This window comes from Pipra filicauda, unplaced genomic scaffold, assembly GCF_003945595.2.
Source record: "Pipra filicauda isolate LSUMZ 115617 unplaced genomic scaffold, ASM394559v2 scaffold230_size2164044_pilon, whole genome shotgun sequence".
Lineage (NCBI taxonomy): Eukaryota > Metazoa > Chordata > Aves > Passeriformes > Pipridae > Pipra > Pipra filicauda.
Genome location: NW_024104344.1, coordinates 506481 through 528528, shown reverse-complemented (window position 1 = coordinate 528528; position 22048 = coordinate 506481). Strand labels below are relative to the sequence as shown.

The 22048-nt window shown below is 40.3% G+C and overlaps 1 protein-coding gene across 6 annotated transcripts in view; it reads left to right on the top strand.

The window, feature by feature from the left end:
- Nucleotides 1-22048, top strand: part of FHOD3 (formin homology 2 domain containing 3) — a 386338-nt gene that overhangs the window by 238265 nt on the left and 126025 nt on the right. For all 6 annotated transcript variants that reach the window (XM_027711038.2, XM_027711032.2, XM_039381552.1 and 3 more), the window contains exon 7: nucleotides 17854-17965. In XM_027711038.2, the coding sequence (XP_027566839.2) occupies nucleotides 17854-17965 (112 nt within the window). The remainder of the gene's footprint in view (nucleotides 1-17853; nucleotides 17966-22048) is intronic.

Genomic DNA, 22048 nt, shown 5'->3' with positions numbered 1-22048 from the left:
ACAGGACCATCCCCAAGAATCACATCATGTGTCTGAAAGTGTCATCTCAATACTTCTTGAACTCGTCAGGCTTGGTGCTGTGACCGCTGCCCTGGGGAGCCTGTTCCAGTGACCAACCACCCTCTAGGTATAGCACCTTTTTGTCATATCCAACCTAAACGTCCCCTTCAGGCCATTCCTTCAGGTCCTGTTACTGGTCACCACAGAGAAGAGATCAGTGTCTGCCCCTCTGCTTTCCCTCACGAGGAAATGGTAGACTGTGATGAGGTCTCCCCTCAGTCTTCTCTCATACAGCTAATCAATCTCTCTGCATATCTAAAGAAGTACATCTTGAATTTTGGGGTATTTTTGGTAATCTGAATTTGTGCTTTTTAACCCCGTGTATTTTTTTAACACACTAGCTTAATCGGAGTGATGACATTAGTTATCATGCAGTTTATGTTTTTGTCTGCATTAGTCCAAGGTGCTGGGGAGAAATTACCCAGCCGCCTGCTGAGGAATACTGCCAGAGCAGGGATTTTGAGAAGGCCAGCAAACACATCCTCATCTCACTCCTGTGGCTGGGGAAGACGTGTTATAAAATAGTTAAGCTGCAACTGCTGGCTGTCTCTGTTTTTAAAAGTAGTTGCTTTACATGTTTGTTTTTCTAGGGGGCCCAGAACATGAGCTTGCTTTTGGGCTGCAAATGTGAAGTATTAATTTGTGAATCTATGTGCAGCCTATTGTCTCTACTTTGTTATTGGTTAAATTTTTTCATCTCTATGCCTCTATACCTTTTAGCCTTCACCCTGCCATCCTAAACAGGTGGAAATGAAAGGTTCTGTCAATACCCACTTGTGGGATGCTGTCTAGGAGCTTGAAGGAAAGCTGCAATTCAAGGTGCAATTTCAGAGCAGGAGCTATAGTTGGTTATGCAGAACCAGGGCAGCACTGGGCCTCCTATGGATTGTGTTGTGGATTAGAACAAATATGATTCAGTAATAGAGAGAAGTAGTAGGACTTTCAGCTTGCAAAGATTTTTGGTTTGGCCTTACACATATAGGCAGATCAGGTTTACAACTCAGTGGAAGTACAGAGAGATCTCTGGCAGCAAGACTGAAATCCAGTCCCTTCCAGGCTCTGATATCTTATTTTCCTGGTTTAAATGTGTGACTGACTATCAAGATTCTTAATTTTCTCTGTAGCATTGACAAAAGTGTTGTTGTTGTTATTGTTTTTATTATTCATAGTCAAGAACTATACAACTAAATCCATAGTGGATATCTAAAATAATTCTTTCAGATATTCTGAGACATTTTACTTTTGTGAAAGGAAATGTGTCCATGCAGGAACTTGAGGGGTGAGAGGGCAACAACCAAAAAAAAACCCAGCTTTTTTTTCTGATGTTTTCATGATCACTGTGGTAATATCTTTCATCCCATTCACACAGTTGCTCCATGATACTTCTCATCTCTTTTATGGGACTCTTTAGATGATTAAGGAAATGTTCCTTGTTAAGTGCTGTGAGAGCCTACCATGAAACACTAAAAGCAAGTAAAATAACACCAAAAGTAAGGGTTCAGTGTGATTTTTAGTACTCTCAGTAAAGTCATCTCTTCAAAAATTGTACTCTACTGAGTTAAAAGGGTCAAATTTCAAGTACGTTTGCTTTTGGCTAAATCTATAGGACCTATTCCCATCAGACATTACACAGCTACTACAGTGCATTTCACTTGAGCTTTCTGGGATACAAAGGATCATGTTCTGCAGCAGTTTATTTTACTGCTTCTGTGAAGTGCTGTCCCTCTTTAGGGCATCAGTGTATTTACTGATTTTGCCTGCAGTTACTCTTGACTTCAGAAGAAAGTGGAAGAACTCTGTTGTGGTTACTTCACGAAAAAAAAGGGTTGTTTTGGTTTTTTTTCCATTTCCTCTCTCTCCCTCTTTATGCCGTACTGCTCCCAAACAACTGAAACAACAGCCCAAAATTGATCTATAATGCAAGTCAAATCACTGTTGATTATGATCTCATGCTTCTGTGGGTTCAGCTCTTTGAATGACCATGGCAATTATTTGGCTAAAAACTATACAAGTCCCAGATGCTGAATAATTCTTAAATACTGCATCTCAAATATGTTTCATTCTGACAAAACAAAACTGAAATATGCATTAAATAATGCCACAATAAAGGCACATCTCACTGTGCAGTGGTTTGGTCAAATGTGTTTAGGTTCAGAATAGTGCACTAAGGGTCAAATGTAGAGAAACAGGGACTCTACTAGCTGTTCCCCTGTCCTGGTCACCACTGCTGCAAACTTAACTATAGCTTGGTAGCTACAGCCTCCTAGGAATATACAGGCACATATTTGATTTTAGTTTTCTTATTAAATTGCTGTTTGGTATTTCTAGGCTTGTGGTCACATTTCAGGTGATTTCAAAGGATGCTCTTATTTCTGAAGCTCTTTAACCTCACTTGGGAGATAAAAACCCAGTCCAGGCTTGTCTTTGAGCTGCACATCCAGACTTCCAGGAAAGTAGGCTTAGGGAGACTTTACACATGTAGATGGGTTAGTTCAGAAGTCCGACTGGACCTGTCAGTTGTGAACATGAGTTTCTAAGCCCTGAATACTTGTCATAGCCGTGTTCTGAGTCTGCTGTATAGAAAACATGTTTCTATCCCTTTTGGTCTCGTGTCAAACTAGTCCGAAATTAAGAATGGCTATAATTGTGGTACTGCTGAGGAACTGAAACACAAATTCTGTGAGTCACGGGAGGTTCATCAGCAAACCTCTCAGTATTGTCTGCAGTACTTGAGAAAATTTAATTCACCTAAACTACAATATCACAGATGTTTGCTGTAATCCCAGACTACACCTGATGTACAGAGAACTACTCATTGCATAAAAGGTCTTGTCTTCACATGATTTGTGAGCTGAAAAGTACATTTTGGGCATATGTATGGGCATCTGAACCTTAACATATGTAGAACTGCTTTGTTATATTGAAATAAGGTAATTGCTGTGATCTAGTGAAAATAAGTGTTGTGGATCTTTTTGTACCTGCATGTCCCTTTCAGTATATGTGTGTATGGGTGTGTGAGAGAGAAAGAAAAGGTAAGTTGCAGGTGCCACGCTTCAAAAAATAAAGGGTGCTTTAAAAGAAACATCTAAGGGTCCTCATTTTTCCATTCATGTTTTTCATATAGCTGTTATTATTTAGTCACATTTTATAAATTCGACACAGTCCTGGACAACTAACTGTAGGAGGCTCTGCAGGCAGTTGGGCAAGGGGACCTCCACAGATGTCCCTTCCAAACTCAACCGTTTAGTGAATCACTCAAAGTTCCTTCTCCTTTTTCTGCTGTAGTGGTACCCACATACATATGCTTTATACTTGGAAGAAAACTGTAAAAGCCAGATCTTCTTTATGAGTTTTAACAAAGAAATTTCCTTTTAGTCAAACTACAGTTGGGATATGGACATGGAGATGAATCTGAATATTAGAGTTCTCTGAAAGATGATAACAGAGCCGAAGCTGATTTCATCTGATCTGCAAACCTTTGAAACACAAATGAACATGAGTGTGTTTAAAGTTAACCCCAACTTGGGGAGCCTTTGCCACATTACTAGAAGTGCTTTATAAAAACACTTCCATTTTTATTATCCAAGCAGGAGTCTGAGTCTTTTTGCACCTCTTTCACCTTTTTGTGATTCAAAACATCTTTTCAGTTTGTATGTTTGTTTGATTTGCTGTAAAATTGATGGTGGCTGTGATGAGTTTTGGTTGATACAAGTCAGAAGAAGGAAGTAGCTTGAGATAGATTTTTTTATCTCTCTATCTCAAGTTTTTATCTCCTTGAACACTGTACTTTGTTAAAAAGTAATCACCATAATATGAGAGTGCCGTTATCTACAATAACCTCATATATTCTTGTAGTTCTCCAGCTACATCAAGAAGTTGCACACCTACTAGCATTTATGAAAACAAAATATCTCCTTCTCAGTCCTCCTTCAGCAAAGGAGGGACTTAGAATTGTGTGACACTGCTAGGGCTGTGTAATTAAGCAGTGCCTTAGCTGATACACAGTGACTTGTGTCCGTTTCTAAATGGCTCTGTGAAAGATTCTTCCACTCACCTCAGAAACCCACCACATGGGAAGCTGGAAATGTGTCTAGGCGCGGTTACATTTTTGTTTTCATCATGAAGTTCTGTGAATTTAGAAAAAAGCATCTGGACTAGACTGATGATGGGAACTGGATTTGAGGAGAGCGACCTCTTCCAGATTTTGGAAAGCCATGACAAATAGGAGATTGTTGGAGAAATGTGACTGCCTCTGTTATGTTTAGATGTCCCTCAGAAAGCATCTTTATTCATTAACTTTATTTTGCAAGTTGTCTAAAGTTAAATAAGTATGTCTGGTTTTGCAGTCAAACCTCTTCTTCTGAGTTCCTTTTTGTGCCTCAGAAGTTTGAGAACAGAGAAAAATCTTCAGTCTGTATATGCAGTGAAATACTAGTACTCTTACCATTCTGTTAATAAGTGGAATATATATATGAATATATATATTCTTTCTCTAGTTTTACTTTATTAGTAATTCTTTCAAGAGGAGTTTGTGATAGGTTTGTTCCATGGTTTCATGTGTGATATTTGTCCTTTCAACAGTTTTATCATTTTGGTAGTTAAAACCATTAGTATGTTGCTGCTTAGGGTGCTTAAAAAGGATAAGCTGTTAACAATTATTTGCTTAAGAAAGATGTTGTAATAGGTAATATTTTATAGTTTGGAGTCTTTGTTGACATAGTATCTTCAAGCATTTCCACACATTTCATGCATAGGTTGTTATGATTTTATGCTTTTACTGTTGAGATGTTGTCTATGAGATTCTACAGTGTCAGGAAGGGACTGCCAATCATATATTAAGCTTACAGGGTTTTTCAGGTGAAGTTATTTAAACCCAGCCATAGTTTTGGTATTTAATATGAGTACTTTTTAATGGAACTGTTGAAAGAACAAATTTCACGTGCATAAAACCACAGAATAATAATAGAGTAGTTTTCCACTGTACTTGCAGACTCAAATAGTTTTTCCCCCTGGAGTCCTTGAACTCAGCCTTGGTATTATTTAAACAGGACATCGCCAAGGCCACTAACTCTAGCAAGTTGTTTCATAAGCACCAGAACTAATGAAGCAATTTGTTATCTTTCTTTTCCTCCTTCCTTGCTTTCTCCTTCCCATCCTGCATGCTCTTGGTGCCTCAGTCTTGCTGTGTGTCCTGTGACTCTTGTCTTTGGTACAAATGTCAGCCTGCAGCATGGCTGGCAGAAGGCTACGTGAGGACTAATTTTCTAGCTGGCTCCCTTTCAAAATGACTGGAAACTTCCTTTTCTCTTAAGAGAACAATGACTTGGGGGCTTTTGTAATGCCATTTTCAATTCGAGGAGCTCAGTTACTGTCAAGTATGACAATTCAGTTATAGACAATTCAGATCCCATAGAAACAGGAAAGAGTCCACAAGTGGGCAGTGGGAGGGACAGCAGAGCTGCCTGAGGAAGCAAGGGTGAAAATGCAGTGCTTCTCATGGCTGTCGTGTGTTTGAATGGGTTTAATTTTGAAAGGAAACTCTGAGAGAAGGTACTCTGGTAGTTTCTTTATTTCTCTGTTTTCCTTTGGCTTTGACCATAATTCATTGGAACCACACATTTTATTGGTGATGACTTTCACAGGCAGGGACAGGGTGACCTCTGAGCTCCACCTGAGCCATTCTGTGCCTCAAATTTTGAGATGCTGCTTTATACACCATTCCCCTATCAAACATACTGCAGGTCTGAAGCTTGTGAAACATTCTCTACTACTGTCATGAGGAAATTTCTTTTTGCATCAGCTACACGCTAGCTGTATAAATCAGAGGTCTGGCTATGATACTTTGCCTCAGTTTTTAGCAGTAAGACAGGTGGCCCTCAGGACAACTGGCCTCTAGAGCAGATAGACAGAGACAGAGAGCTGAATAGCCCTCCTGTATTCCAGGAGGATGTAGTTAGCGACTTACTGAGCCAGCTGGATCCTAACAAGTCTATGGGACCAGACGGGATCCATCCCAGGGTGATGAGGGAGCTGGCAGAAGAGCTTGCCAAGCCGCTCTCCATCATCTTCCAACAGTCCTGGCTCTCTGGGAAGGTCCCAGATGATTGGAGGTTGGCGAATGTCACCCCAATCCACAAAAAAGGCTGCAAGCAGGACCCTGGCAACTACAGGCCTGTCAGCCTGACCTCGGTGCCTGGCAGGGGTATGGAGCAGATCATCCTGAGTGCAATCACACAGCACCTTCAGGATGGACAAGGGATTAGACCCAGCCAGCATGGGTTTAGGAGGGGCAGGTCCTGTCTGACCAACCTGATCTCTTTTTACGATCAGGTGACCCACCTGGTGGATGAGGGGAAGGCTGTGGATGTGGTCTATCTGGACTTCAGCAAAGCCTTTGACACTGTCTCCCATAATATAGTCCTGGAAAAGCTGGTAGCCCATGGCTTGGACAAGTGTATCCTCTCCTGGATTAGGAGCTGGCTGGAGGGTCGGGCCCAAAGAGTGCTGGTGAATGGAGCTGCATCCAGTTGGTGGCCGGTCACCAGTGGTGTTCCCCAGGGGTCTGTGTTGGGTCCAGTCCTGTTTAACATCTTTATTGATGATTTAGATGAGGGGATTGAGTCCATCATCAGCAAATTTGCTGATGACACCAAATTGGGAAGGAGTGTCGACCTGCTGGAAGGCAGGAGGGCTCTGCAGAGGGATCTGGATAGACTTGAGAGATGGGCTGATTCCAATGGGATGAAGTTCAATAAGGCCAAGTGCCGGGTCCTGCACTTTGGCCACAACAACCCCCTGCAGCGCTACAGGCTGGGCACAGAGTGGCTGGAAAGCAGCCAGGCAGAAAGGGACCTGGGGGTACTAATTGACAGGAAGCTCAACATGAGCCAACAGTGTGCCCAGGTGGCCAAGAAGGCCAATGGGATCTTGTCCTGTATCAAAAATAGCATGGCCAGCAGGAGCAGGGAAGTGATCCTTCCCCTGTACTCTGCGTTGGTGAGGCCACACCTTGAGTATTGTGTTCAGTTCTGGGCCCCTCAGTTCAGGAAGGATAGTGAGGTGCTGGAGCGGGTCCAGAGAAGAGCAACAAGGCTGGTGAAGGGACTGGAGCATAAGTCCTATGGGGAGAGGCTGAGGGAGCTGGGGTTGTTTAGCCCGGAGAAGAGGAGGCTCAGAGGTGACCTCATCACCGTCTATAACTACCTGAAGGGAAGTTCTAGCCAGGTGGGGGTTGGTCTCTGCTCTCAGGCACTCAGCAATAGGACAAGGGGGCACGGGCTTAAGCTCCGCCAGGGGAAATTTAAGTTGGATATCAGGAGAAAATTCTTTACAGAGAGAGTAATCAGGCATTGGAATGGGCTGCCCAGAGAGGTGGTGGATCCACCATCCCTGGAGATTTTTAAACGCAGATTGGACGTGGCACTGAGTGCCATGATCTAGTAAATGGACTGGATTTGGACCAAGGGTTGGACTCGATGATCTCGGAGGTCTTTTCTAACCCAATCAATTCTATGATTCTATGATTCTATAGGCAGAAAGTAGTTTGGTATGGAAAATTGATGTGGAGCAAGTGGACTTCCTTCTACATAGTTTCTAATCACTCAGGAAAATGATAATGTAATGATTTAGTCTTAAATCTAAAGCCTGCACTTGGAATTTAAAATATTTCTGAAAACACGCATTAGTCAAATATATACAGGGAGGCTTAAAAGAAAAAAAAAGAAGTAAGATTCAATGTTACATGTTATGGCTTTTAAATTTACAGTACTTCAGCTTTTCCATACGTAAAATGTGATCAATTGCAGCATGTGCCATAGAACTGTTGGGTGACTTGATTAATTGTAGATGGCTTTCAGATCCCTAAATGCTTTGCATGAGATGTTACCTTAGTACTAGGTTATTTAATCCCTTCTCTCTTTAAAATTGATTGCTTTTTATCTTGAGTAAGGTGACTTTGTATTACATTAGATGTTTTCACAAACCAGGATGTCACTCAGCAGTATAACAAAGCTAAGGGAGTGTGATATGAAAGGGATTTTGGAGAGGGGGTGTGAAGATAAAGTCCTGTCTGCAATTAAGTTAATAAAAAATCTTTTCCTCTCCCATTCATTTTGTAACACAGCTAAGGAAATATCAACTTGGCCCTGCCCAAGGAAAAGAAGTTGCTGAAACTGCCATTCTCTTAAAATTTTCCGGTTGCCAGAGGTTCAGCCTAATGACCATCTGTTGAGGACAGCATAGTTCAAGGCTAACATCATATGTCAATTTAGAGGGCTGGTGTGAAGGCTTGGCATGTAACTCTTCTGTAATGAAAAAAAAAGAGGTGCCAAATGGCCTTAATCATATTTCCCTTATGTAGGCACACAAATGCCATTCTTGTGATTGATTTTAGTTTGTAAATTAATTTCTAATGTGGAATTCTAATTCTCTATGGTTTCATATCTTGTTGCTTATTATCTATTCATCTTACTGTTACCAAAACATAAAATATCACTGTTGCATCCGTTGCTAAACAGATCATCAGGGAATGAATGATCTGTTCAAGAGAAACAGGTTTATTTCTCATTTATTCTGCTCATCAGAAACGCATGTTTTATTTAATAGACATATGACTAATTCCTAAAGACCCATCATGTTTAAACTGGTTTGGTTATGACCTACAGACCTCATTCATTTGCAGTAACTACCAAAAAATGGCGTAGTCAGACAGTATATTTGCAGATGCTAAGTTGCATTAGAATGACATTATACACATCATGGTAGTTTTTTTATTTTTGCATAAGCCTAGTTTAGTATGTGCTCAACCAAGGTTATGTTATCTAATGAAAGGAACAGACTTTACTAGACAGTTTTACTCTGTGACAGGAAAATGCTAGAACACTGATGCTATATTTAAACGAGGTGCATGTTTATAGAAGACAAAAAGAGAATAAAAATGTCTTTTCCTTATCAAAAACTGTTTGATGGCACATTACACACAAGCATGAGTTTAACCAGAAATTGCTTCTTGTGCTGTTGTAATTCCTCTTGAGCTAAGTGTTTTATACCTTCTTTAAGATAATTCAATCACAATCTTTACCCAGACACAGAAGAGTAGAGGTACTGATAGTGTTCGTTTGCCTGGAGTCCTAAAAGATACCAGCATTTGGGAAGGGTTAATAAAAGCATCAACAGATTGAGTATGATGGAACTGCACAATTTGAAGAGAGAAAGAAAATAAAATCTTAGTGTAAATCTTTACAAGCGAAGCATAATTCCTGTTCTGGACACAGGCTGATGGCAAATTACCAGTGAAATATTTTTGTTTTGTGTTTTGCAGTGGAAAAAACTAAAACTTTAATTGAAACCAAACCCTTCTGTTTCAGCAATATCTGAAAGAGCAAAAGAGAAAGGTGCTCAAAACTGTGTAATAAGTATGTGGTTGGGTCCTTGACAAAGGTGCAATGACACCAGCTCAGGAGTCACTTGAGAATAAAGAAGTTTGATCCTTTTATGTCCTATAATCTCCAAATCCTATCCTGTCCTCCCTTCTAACTCAATAATCACATGTAATTTTTACACAATGAACAGTTCTTAAGGAAGACACTGGGGGGATTGGTCTGGTTCAAGGGGAGAAAAACAAGACAAGATTGCTTTTACTTTATGTGTTTTCCTAAAAGGCTGTGAATGGTCTTTCATTCATCCTGTCATAAAACAAAAAAAACCATCATTTTAGAGTACTTCATGGGATGAGAAAATCCCTTCCCTACCTCCCCAAGATTGTCATTGCTATTCCAAAAGGTGGAGAGGAGAATGCCCAAAAAAACCTTGTAGCATCTCCTGTCTCATTCCAGGCTCTGCAGCCTTTAGGGTTTTTTTCAAACAATGTCTCTTTGATGTGGCAGTTGCTGCATGAGTTCATTAGAAATGGCTTAACACATACTCTTTCAAAGCTCTCATCAGAATTGCCTGTATTCATCTGAGAGCCACTTTGACCTGCAATATGCTTTGATTTGTTGTATGAATTGCCTGCTTCTGTGTACAGATTTTTTTTTTTATTTTTCCTCCTGCTTCTGTACCATGATTGATGTTGGAAATAATAATTTCCAGGCATGAGCCTTTTTTTTTTCCTGTTGACCATTCACTAATCACTATTTGCTTATCCCTGTGTTTTGTTGGTAAACCATATGAATTTCTTTTTAATTACCTTCTTTCTCTTCATGTCAGAAATCTCACCACAGATAAATGACAGATACATACCACATATGTAACAGCGCACAGTACTTACAATCATTACCCAGTACATTTGCAAACTTCTGAGAAACTTTGTTTTAAGAACAGTAAATGCATGTATTTCTCTGCTGTTCCTAGCATTGCGTGTTCTCTATTTAACTGTTGCTTCCCATGCATCTCAGCTTTGTGATACCTCCCTGTGCCATACACATGCCTTGACTTGGGCAGATGCTGCTGCTCTGAAAAGAAAGGCAGGAGTTGGCATGTCTTCATTGCAGTCCGTAAACCAACTTTTGGGGCCTCAGCACATATGAACTCTTTCTACCTCCCTAGAAAAGGGTGATTAAACTCATTTGGAAAGTTTTGTGTGGTATTCTGTAGGTTGAGTTTCTAAATTTTACATCATTCTCCTTAAAAGAGGCTGCCTTAAGGTTTGGATGGAAAATTAAGCTGACTAGAAACACTTGACTTAGGTGACACAGAAGGATCTCATTCTTCTGATCATTCCTGCATTCAGGAACTATAAATAAAAAGGAACTGAAACACTAAGTAGAGTTGTTACCAGGTTTTGGAGTGAAGTAATTGACCTCAAATGTCACTTTGGAATAGAGAGAGAACATAAAGAACTTGGATTGTTTCTGTGTTCTGTAAGGCATTTAAAAATCCTAGTAACATAGGATTTCAAATATTTCCCCTCCTAGTGTCTTTCCCCTTCCTTATTGACACTCCCAAACCCCAATTTGTCTGAGTTATGTAAGGTGTCTCTACAACACATTTTCAAACTCTTGCTGTAGCCGTTACTGTTCTTTCCCATGTTTAGCCAGTCGTGCATATTTCTGAGATAGCTGGTCTTTAGTCATCCTATCAGAGGTGGCTCTTCCTGCTTATGCATTCAGTGCTGGGGCTCTTGGCTGTCTTGCTGCAGAGTGAATGTGGGAAATGTCTAGTAAGATGCTGAATGCAGCGGAGACATCCTTTTACATAAATACAGGTGAATAGCTTGTGAAATACTGAAATGGAATTGTTCCAGAGATTTGAGAAAAATTAATATTTATCAAAAAATACTGGGATGTTGTATGTGTCAGGTAAACTATATTTCTAAAAGACTGGCTACAAATATGCATCCTTGTCAAAGGGCTTTTGTATGCCATGGATGTGCATACTTGACACTGCCTACCTGGTCAAGAAATAGGGTCACCCTCCCTCTGTTTTGTATGCTTCCTGGTTTATGGGCTCTAAATACCTTAATTTTTACCAAAGTTATGCTATGCAAAGGATATCAACATAAGATTATCCAGTTGTCTGCCCTCATCATCATCTGTTTTCCCTATTAAATTTCTGATTTTGAGATGATTCTCTGTGAACAAGAATGTACATGGTCCAAATGCATTTTTACCTTCTAGGGAAAGAAAACAAAAAAAGAAACTGGCATGATTCTGGGAACTGCCACAAAATACAGACACCTTCTCTGGGCAACCTGTTCCTGTGCCTCACCACCCTCACAGTGAAGAATTTCTTACTAACATATAGCATAAGCCTACTCTCAGTTTAAAGCCACTACCCCTTCTCTTCTTAAAATCTGGGAAAATTATAGGTGTTTCTTTTAGCATCACACCATTTGATTCTGTTTACTCATTCTGAATAAGAAAATATGAATTTGAGCACAAGTGAGTAGTATACCATTGTGTGAATGAAGGCCAAACACATCTAGGGCTGGGTTGACAGGACTGTAGCCACCAAGTTGAAGGAAGTGCCTTTTCCTGTTTTGTGCTGATAAGACTGCACCACAAGTTCAGGAGTCCAGTTTTGGGCTCCTCAGTATGAGACAGATATTTACCTACTGGAGCAAGTCCAGCATGTGTTCACCATGATGGTGAAGTGGGGTGGAGCACTTGATATATGAGTAAGGGAAGTGGGTTTGTTCACCTAAGATAAGAAGGAAAGTCATATTAAGGCCATTCCAACTTTAAGTATTACTCTGAGATTCTCTCAAGCCCAATATTTATGTTTTCCTTTTTCTTAATTATTACAAAGGAAAACATTATATTATGATAATATTAGATATTACAATATAACCATATACTATATATTTATTTTGTATACTATATTTGTTATTTATTATAATAAGTAGTGGGTTTATATATATGCTATATATATTATGTATTTTATTTAAATATGTCTATAAAACCTTGCATTCTGGGAAGATCTTTCCTCTTTTTGTGAACAGAAGGTGAAAGCCCCTTGTGAAACACGAAATTTAATTGCATTACAGGTGCTGGCAGGATGCCAGTGGGCTCTTCCTGCAGCACTACATCTGAAGTCGGAGGCATCTTTGCACCTCACAAGAAAGAAGGGTTCCAGCTTCCCTATGCACCTCTCACTGGCAGGCTGGACACTGGTTGCACTGGGTGTTTCTTTAGCTACAGCACTGCTTGGCTGTATCCTATCAAGCAGATGAGCATATGGCCTGCAGTAAGTCCATGTCTGCACTTGGAATAGGACCCGAAGGATGCGTCTGTAGTAAATCTTCATTTAAAAATCCAATGCCCATTTCTCCTTTAAATTTAAATAGTGTAAATCCAAACCAACTACATCTCCCAGAGTAAAATATTTTTGCTCATTTTTCTTTTTCCTTTCTTGTTTTAAAAAAAAAAATTGAATCCTAAATGTTTAAATCTGACCTTTATAAATATTGCTTTGGTCTTTAAGTCAATGAACTTTGTGACAACATTCCTTGTGAAGGCTAAAATCTTTCCTGACAAGTGATTAACAACTGGGATAAGCCCTTCCATGAGATATGAGTTTTGCAGCCTGTTGTGTGGTATCTTTGGCTGAGTCTGTAATTGTCTAAACATAAAGAGATAAAAAGGAAAGGTGCTGCCAAACTGCACTGTAAAACGTAAAATGAGAAGGAGGGAAAAGGTTTATAATTTTTCTTCCTTTTACATTGCCAGCTACATCTTATCTTTAGCCAGAAGATGCTAACATCATTTCCTGTCTATAAATTGGCTTGCACATCATACAAAAACACAATATGAACTTTCTTTTCTAACTTAATAGCAGTTTTGATACTTCAGTGCTTTGACATTCAAGAATCCTGATTTAATCTCAGAACTGTTAAAATATCACTTTACCAAGCCAATGAGTGTGTATATTGCCTCAATGAGCCTTCTTTTTTAACTAAGCAGTGATATTTAAGATGGAAATTTGGATTTAATTGCAACAACCAATGTTTGCAAAGTGAGGATAACAGGACCTTTTTTGAGCTAGCATGTCTAAATCTTTTATTGCCCTTCTGATATCTAGTTCTGTTTGAAGTAATAGTGTGATTCTCCGTGGACTTTTAACAGAACTGTGACTATTGAAGCAGATTCACAAAGCAGTTGAGCCCATCTTCAATACTAAATAAAAGCCAGAAAAAATATCCCAGAAGCCATATTAAAAGCTTTCATGAAGTTTTTAACAGTGATTCAAATTATTAGTGATTCACCTGCTTGTGAATGAAATATGTAACTTGTTTCTATTGCTCCCATTGCTGTGCCATCTGGGTACATCCTGTGAAATAAAGTGGTAGCAGTGGCTGGCAAGAACTCCCGTGACTTCACAAAGGGAAGCAAGAAAGTCAAAGAATTGTTACTCTTTTTTTCCTGTTAAGCAATCTCCCAGTTTTGAGATTTAGTTATTTTATTTGCAATGTAGCTGTCTACTATTTAATTAATTTAAAAGGTATGCCCTGCAAACACGTTTTAGAACTCACTCATGAAGCTGTGAGGATCTCCCACTTTGACAATCACCACAGTTAATCACAAATGGGAACTTTCTGAATAGCTCTGGTATTTTGAAAGTTGTGAAACAGTCATTCTTGGTCTTGGTTGAAACCCTTCCCATTGTGATACCCGACACTTAACAAGTCACCAGCAGCGTGCATGAGCTGCCACAGGCAGGTCAGGCCCACAGGTGGTCATGAAGTGAACATTTAGAAGATAGGCTATGTGAGAAAATTCACTGTGCTTCACATGGGTCCTGGCAGCAGGTATCCCTGAACAGACCTTTCAGAGACTTCTTGGTGCCACGGTGGATAATTAGAGTTGATTTCAGTGTGAGCATGTCAGACTCTGGACTGTTCCTGTGCCTGGAGGTGACAGGCAATCACATATCTTGGAGGGTCTTTGGCTGGTTGAAGACTTCAGTCTCCTAGAAGCAGTGCAGCTGCTCAATGATTGCCTGCTTCTGTCAAGAAGCACTGTTAAAGCAGTATTAGAAAGCACTGCAGGATGAGCACAGAGATTATGTGGGTTAAGGTAGCTAGTAAGTCCCCAGTATAGGCATTGTGCAGTGTAGTCTAGGACTGCAGTGTTTAGTTTTGTCCTTGCCCAAGGTGTCCAAAGCAGCAGACAGGCTTAAAAGTGCCCACAGGGATCTCAAATGCCATTTTCTATTGAGCAGGAAAAAGCATTGTTTCAAACAGAGGTTTTCTCAAAGCTAGTGTCTGTGCTGATTGCAAGCAGAATGCGGCTGTTGCAGTTCGAGGGGTTTCTGGGGGGTCACTGCCAACCGCTCTGAAGGTTTTCAGGGCTGGAATCACCCCCCCCACACCCGTCCCTCGTGGCAGGGACAGGCTGTGGGGGTACTTAAGCCAGGAAACAGAGACCACGCAGCACACAGGGAATCCAGCAGCAAAAAAGAGCCTTTATTCAAATTTCCCGCAGCTTATAAAGGCTGCTGGGCCAAGCAGGGGATTGGCCATTTGGCTAGCCAATGCAAGGAGACAATATAATAACTATGGCAACACATAAACCAATGGTAGACAAGTGAGTTAACAACTTCCAAACCCCGGCATGCGGCCATGGTATGCACCTTCGCTGGAAAGAAACTCCACTTCCAGCACTGATTGACTCTTTATTTGGGGAGTTGGATAAGCTCTGAAAATTTACAAATTGAGGAACTGAACTTATAGTATCCTTCTAGTACCTAAATGGCAAGCAAAACATAGCTTTTCTAATCGCTCCTTTTCTCCAGGACTACTTCTGAGTGGTATTTATTCCTTAAAATAAAGGCTTAAAATAAAGGCTTCAAAGGATTTGCAACATGGCAGGTGCATAGGGACTAGCTCCTTATTACAGCAGCTGCCATGGCCAGCAGGCATCAGTTTGAGCAAAGATATTGCCAAAGGTTCTTCTTTCTGGAAGAAAAAGAGATTTGCAAAAATGGAATTAAGCCTGGTATATCTCCGACTGATTGCTGTCAAATGGAAATGTATGGGAACTTTACCATGCAGCATTTACGTGTAAACGCATCTCAGTGTCACCATGTGGCCAAACCTTGAAGTTTTAAGAACCATCAAAAGCAATATCCAAGATTTCCTTTCTAGGGAAAGGATCCTGATCAGATTAGGAGGTAGTATGTAAGTGGTTATCTGGGAAGTATGTTACTGCTAGAATAGTTTACAGTAATCTGGTATAACTGCTATTTTACAAAGTAACATTACAAAACAAGTGAAGACTTTTTGGAAATTCCTACAATATGTCTATTAAACAATTGAACTTGAATGCTAAGGGAAATGTCATTGCAGAGCAGAAACACCATGGTATTGGCCTGACAGGCAAATACGCAGTTGTCCAGTGCAATTTTGGGGAAAGTGATTTGTTGTGTTATTGGGTTTCAATTTCCTTTACTTTGACTACCCCCTATATCTGCGAAGTATCACTGAAGCAGTGCAATTGCAAATTAGGCTAACCAAGTGTCTTAAGGGACCTGGTCAGGTTTGTTACTGGGATTTCCTGGCTGTCAGCCCTAAAATGAAACAATTTGATAATACATCAAGCCTGAAAGAGTCTAGATTCAACAGCGGAATATTTCTCATTGCCAGTAGTGCCATTGCAGTGCATTAAGCTCAATTCCACATGAGTGAGTAAAACCCAGGAGGCTACGGAAATAGCTGGGTCACTGGTGACACTAAAGTCTGTGTTTATAGCAGCAAGCTGCATTGTAGGTCATTACCTTCAAGTGAACTCTAGTACATCTCTGTGAGTGGCTTTGTGAACGCAGCCTATGCCTGTTGCACTTGCAGTCTTTTTTAGAAAATAGACACAGTTGCTGTCTTAGTATGCATCTATGCTAAATGATTAATGGTGATTTTTTTGCCTCTTAGGAGAGTTGTGTTGAGAAGACTTGAAAAAAATTAGGGAATGGGACTAAGCCAATATTGACAGAAACTGTATATATCTCTGAAACAGTTTAGCAATATGGTATAATGATTTTTAATGACCAGGTGGTTATGTTTCAGAGTGCCTATCAGCTCAATGTAACGAGACAAAGACATGGACTTTCTGGAACATGCTTTATCTCCGCATGAATGCATCCTAAAGTAGATTTAAAAAATTTGCCAGTTGCAGAGGAGAGAGTAATGTCCACATTACTGCAGCTGTCTCATTAAAAATCTTACATGTCGTTGGATATATTCGTTGCAGACCAATGTAGAAGAGAAATACAGTAAACTTAGAAATACATGGGCTTTTTTTCTGGAGTTTGATTCAAGCACAGTAGGTTGGAAAGTGTGTTTCTGAGACCAGCAGCGTGTCACCATTTATTTGGCTTTAAATCCATTGTTTAGATTGAGGGTATAGCAAATTTAATCTAGAATCAATTGTCACAGTAAAAGCCTTCTCAGCTGAACATGTAGAACCCTGGCTATTAAAAAATCCTTCCCTTTCACATCTCCTTTTATTAAAAACTCCAAATATTGCCTTAAATAAAGGGCTGTTTTTTCACATACCTTGTCATGCCAAGCAATCGTACTTGATCATCCCTAGAAATTCTCACTCAGCTCTTTTAGTTGAATGATCCTCTCTGGAAACAGGAGATCTGTGATGAACTTGATAGAGTTTGACTATTGATCTCCAGTAGATCAATTTTATCAATGCTGATTCTTTGATGAACTCTCTCTCCTGGGGTTGTACAAAAAAAAAAAATTTGAAATCTTACAGGCAGAATGCTCAGTTCCAGTAAATCACACATATTATGACAGGGTGGGATAGCTGGAGTTTAAACACACTTCCTCCCAAGTTCTGTTTAATAGTGAATATCAATCTATTTAATAATGTAAACATTAAACAGTAACATAATAAGAAGAGAAGGAAACGTAAGGAGGAAATTATCCCATCGTACAGCATTTTGACAGGATTAAAGGCTTACAGCAAAAGGAGGAAATAAATGTGTTGAGAAATAGAGAAATATATGCTTTGTTAGTTTGGTAGGTTCTTAGTACATCAAGCCTTGGACAGCAGCATTGGGCATATGCATAGGTGGGATATTCAACCTTTTGTTACATGTGGCAGTGTTAAGCTTCCATTTAGATTCACTGACTGTTGGGACTTCCCTAGAAGAGCACTGTGTCCAGTGAATGAAATTTTCAGCCAGCTGGCTACCTTTCATTTCTGCAGTGCTGTCACAGTTTAATCTCGTCTGTTCGTCTGTTATTACCAGATGTGGACTGCTGCACTTGCATCTTGCCCAGTGTAATTTCACACATCTGGAAGTGCTGTGGTTTGCAGTATGACAAGTTGCACTCTTTTCTTCTAGTTTCGCCTGGTGGTAAAGACAGCGCTGAAGCTGCTGCTGGTGTTTGTGGAGTATACTGAATCCAACGCACCGCTTTTAATCCAGGCAGTATCTACTGTTGATGAAAAGAGAGGTGAGTAGCCTTACTTGGGGGTTGCAAAATTCCAGCATCACTGAGATCAAGGTGGCATTTCATCACTGATTTCAGTGGCTATAGAGTTGCTGTCATGATGCCTGCTTTGTGCAACATATCCTTCATTTCTTGATTAACAGCATATTGTGTTTTTATAATCTGCGATTGTCTGAGGAATTAATTATAATGAGAAAGTGAAGAGTGAAAAGATGAGGAGCTCGATTGCCTCCCTGAGTACCACAGTCATTGCCCCGTCCCTGCACCCACATGCAAAGTAAACCCCCTTGTATCTTCCAACCTCAGAGGCTCCTCCAGGCAAGGCCACTTCCTTCTGAGAAGCAGCAGTCTGATTTAGAAGAGAAAATGATATCTAATCAGTGTAATCCCTTTGAAGAGAAAGACGAGGTCAGTAATAGTACAGGCCTTATAGTAAAAGCAAAACCATCTGTTGTTACATTAAAATAAAGCCCTTGAGCAGATATTTTACTATGAAATCTGTTACCCTTCAGGCTCATGAAAAATACTTGAATATGTATACTGTATTTTTTACAAATAAATAGAACAAAAATGGTTCTTTCTTGTTCTTCCCACAAAGCCATCACTAAGCTCCTGGGGCATTCTCTCTTGATGCAAAACATTCCTTTGCCTCAAGGAGCGTTTTTGAGGTTAGGAGATCCATTGTTGTGGTCTCAAACATTGAGGTTGAAAGCAAGGTTCCCTCTGTGGAGCAACTGCCTCCATGCTGAACTTGTTTGAGTGACTTGATATGGTAAAAGTGAAACAAGAAAATGTTGGGGGTCGGGGAGAAAAGAAAGGTGGTGCCAGAAATAGGAGAAAAGAGCCAGATTTTGCTTTCAACTATCAGAATGCATTGAGAAGAAAAAACACAAATTGTCTCTTATGGCAGGGAAGCAGGCAGGGGCAATTCAAAAACAATGAACTCTGCAGGTTGGCTTTCTGTTTTGAATTAAAACCATTAAACCTTACGATGCCATAAGCATAAATGTAATTACAATATTCATGTAATTGTGAGTGCAATGATTTCTTTTTACAGTCATTCTTAGGATTTCCTCAGCTTTCTGAACTCACTGGTATTCTCAACATGTGCAAAGTGCCATCTGTTCACATGCTGGTAAACCTCATTAAAGAAAAAAGAGAAAGGAGGACCCTAAACAAATTACTATGCTTTGTGTATTCCCTTCTGTATCTGTAGAACAGCCTTAGGCAAACATTTACATGTCCCAAAGTAATAAAACAACTTAAGTAGCCACATAAGACTTGAAAAAAACCTGATGTGTGTAGTTAGATGAGTATATGTTAGGAGCATGATGAGAGGTTTTATGGGAATTCTCATACCTGTGCTTTGGTGGATTGTCTTGAAAATAACTTAACCCAAATATCCAGTTTTCCCTTCTTCCTTTTTTAAAAAAACTATTTTAATTGAGAAGTTGTACTTAGCTCCTTAAGAGATTTTTTTCTGGTTTTATATTTAGTTCCCTTTTTAGATCATCGATGTAATAGTCATAGAGTCATTTTGGTTGGAAAAGACTTTCAAGACCATTGACTCCTACCATTAACCAAACACCACCAAGTTCATCACTAAACCATGTCTCTCAGTGATACATCTACACGTCTTTTAAATACCTCTGGGGATGGTGACTCCACCAGTTCCCTGGGCAGCCTGTTCCAAAGCTTGACACCCCTTTCCATGAAGAAATTTTTCCTAATATCCAGTCTAAACCTCTCTTGATGCAACTTGGGGCTATTTCCTCTCATCCTGTCGCTTGTTACCTGTGAGAAGAGGCTGACCTCCACCTCACTACACCCTCCTTTCAGGTAGTTATAGAGTGATAAGGTCTCCCCATCAGCCTCCTTTTCTCCAGGATAAAGAACCCCACCACTCTCAGCCACTCCTCATAAGACTTGTGCTACAGACCCTTCAACAGCTTTGTTTGCCTTCTCTGGACACACTCCAGCACCTCACTGTCTTTCATGTAGTGAAGGACCCAGAAATGAACACGGGATTTGAGGTACAGCCTCACCAGGGCTGAGTACAGGGGGATGATCACTTCCCTGGACCTGTTGACCACACTCTTTCTGATACAGGCCAGGATGCCATTGGCCTTCTTGCCCACCTGAGCACACTACTGGCCCATGTTCAGCTGGCTGTCAACCAGCATTCCTGGGTCCTTTTCTGCTGGGCCACTTTCCAGCCACTCTTTCCCCAGCCTGTAGCGCTGCATGAGGCTGTTGTGTCTGAAGTACCAGGACCTTTTTGATCCTCATACAATTGGCTTCATCCCATTGATTCACCCTGTGTCATCAGTCCTTCCTGTCCTCCAGCAGATCAACACTCCCATCTAACTTGGTGTCATCGATCTCAAACTGACTGAGGGTACCCTAAATCGTCCAGACTGTTGATAAAGATATTAAATAGGACTGTCACCAACACTGAGCCCTAGGGAATCCTACTAGTGATCAGCTACCAGCTAAATTTAACTCCATTCACCACTGTGCTCTGGGCCTGGCCATCCAGAAGTTTTCTACACAGCAAACAGTGCACCTGTCCAACCTCCGAGCAGCCAGTTTCTCCAGGAGAATGCTCTCAGAGACAGTGTCAAAGCCCTTCACTTTTAGCTGTGGATGTGCTATGTTTTAATTTATATTTTTAAATTGAGGAGTACCAACCTTTAATGACTGACAGAACAGAAATACAGAGGAAGAAAAAAGCAGTGTGCCTTTTCTTCAACCATTGTCATAAATCCCACAGGTATGTAATTAGGTTTAGCACTGCTTTGATAAAAGTCCAGTGTTTCATGTACATACAAGGTGATGAGATATGACATAATTCTTCAACATGTGTACCACACGTGATTAACATAAAGTACCCCATATTAACTCAGCCTGGTCTCAAAGCAATCCCATCTGTGGTTTCTATGTGTGAATACATCCATATGCAAACTGAAGTACAGAGATCCACAGAAGTACCAGCTTTACTCTCAGATGCAAGCAGACCATAAGTGAATAACTGCATGGCCCTCGTCATATAGGAAGTAGTTTCTACTTACAGTTCCATCTAGCTCCCCCCTTCCTCCCACTCTTTCTTGTTTTAGAACCCCAGAGGAATATGGTCTCTTTTCAATTTAAGCATACCAGACTACACAGGCTCTGGAAAGTGGAGCTAGCGTTGCACTCTGCTGTCTAGGGCTGCTTTATCATGAGCATATTTTAGGTCAGAGATTAAAGCCCCGTGACTGATCTGGACACTGTCACATACTAATTTTGAATTATCTGCTACCCAACCTGTTATATTATTTGTAATTATCTGCTACCCAACTTGTTATATTATTTGTAAATGACCCTCATTATCAGTTCTCTGCTTTTCCTGCCATTTTATTCATAGTTAGATATGCACTAAATTAATGCCCGTGCTCTGGGTAGGAGCATCTGGAAGAATGTAAGTTCACTCATATTTAAATAGCCTGGAGTACAAGATGTTGAGGTCTTTCAAAGCGTATTAATACCTTTCCATCCCGTGTCTGTTGGAGACAGACACTCTCTAAGTTGATAGCATTACTCATGTAAGTTTCTGCTCTTGTGCAAGGTTCTTCCTGCTCTATATATACTGTGCACATCCCTTGTAGCTGGGATGTCAAGATTTTGTGTATGACATGAATTGCACCATTAAAATAAGGATTTAAAGAGGAAACTGAGAAAAGTCTGAAACTTAATGGCCAATGTTATTCAATAAATAGAGTGTATTAATGTAATATAGGCTTAGCTGTTGCAACCTCACAGTTTTGTGTGTCTATGCACCATGCTTGATTACTCGCAACACTGTAAGTAGCATGAGGGTTGAGGCTCCAGCTCTCCTGTCAGAATGGCTGCAATAAAGACCTCTGTCCAGTGATGAGCCTGTAAAGGGCAGTCGAGCAGTTCTCATTTTACCCATTAGAAGGCAGGAGAACGCACACAAAACTCGACCTCTGCTGTTTTACTTCACAGAGCCTGTTTCATCACTCCTATCAATTTTGCCACAAGTTTTGCATAAAAGTCATAACCTTATGGGAACATCCCAATCTG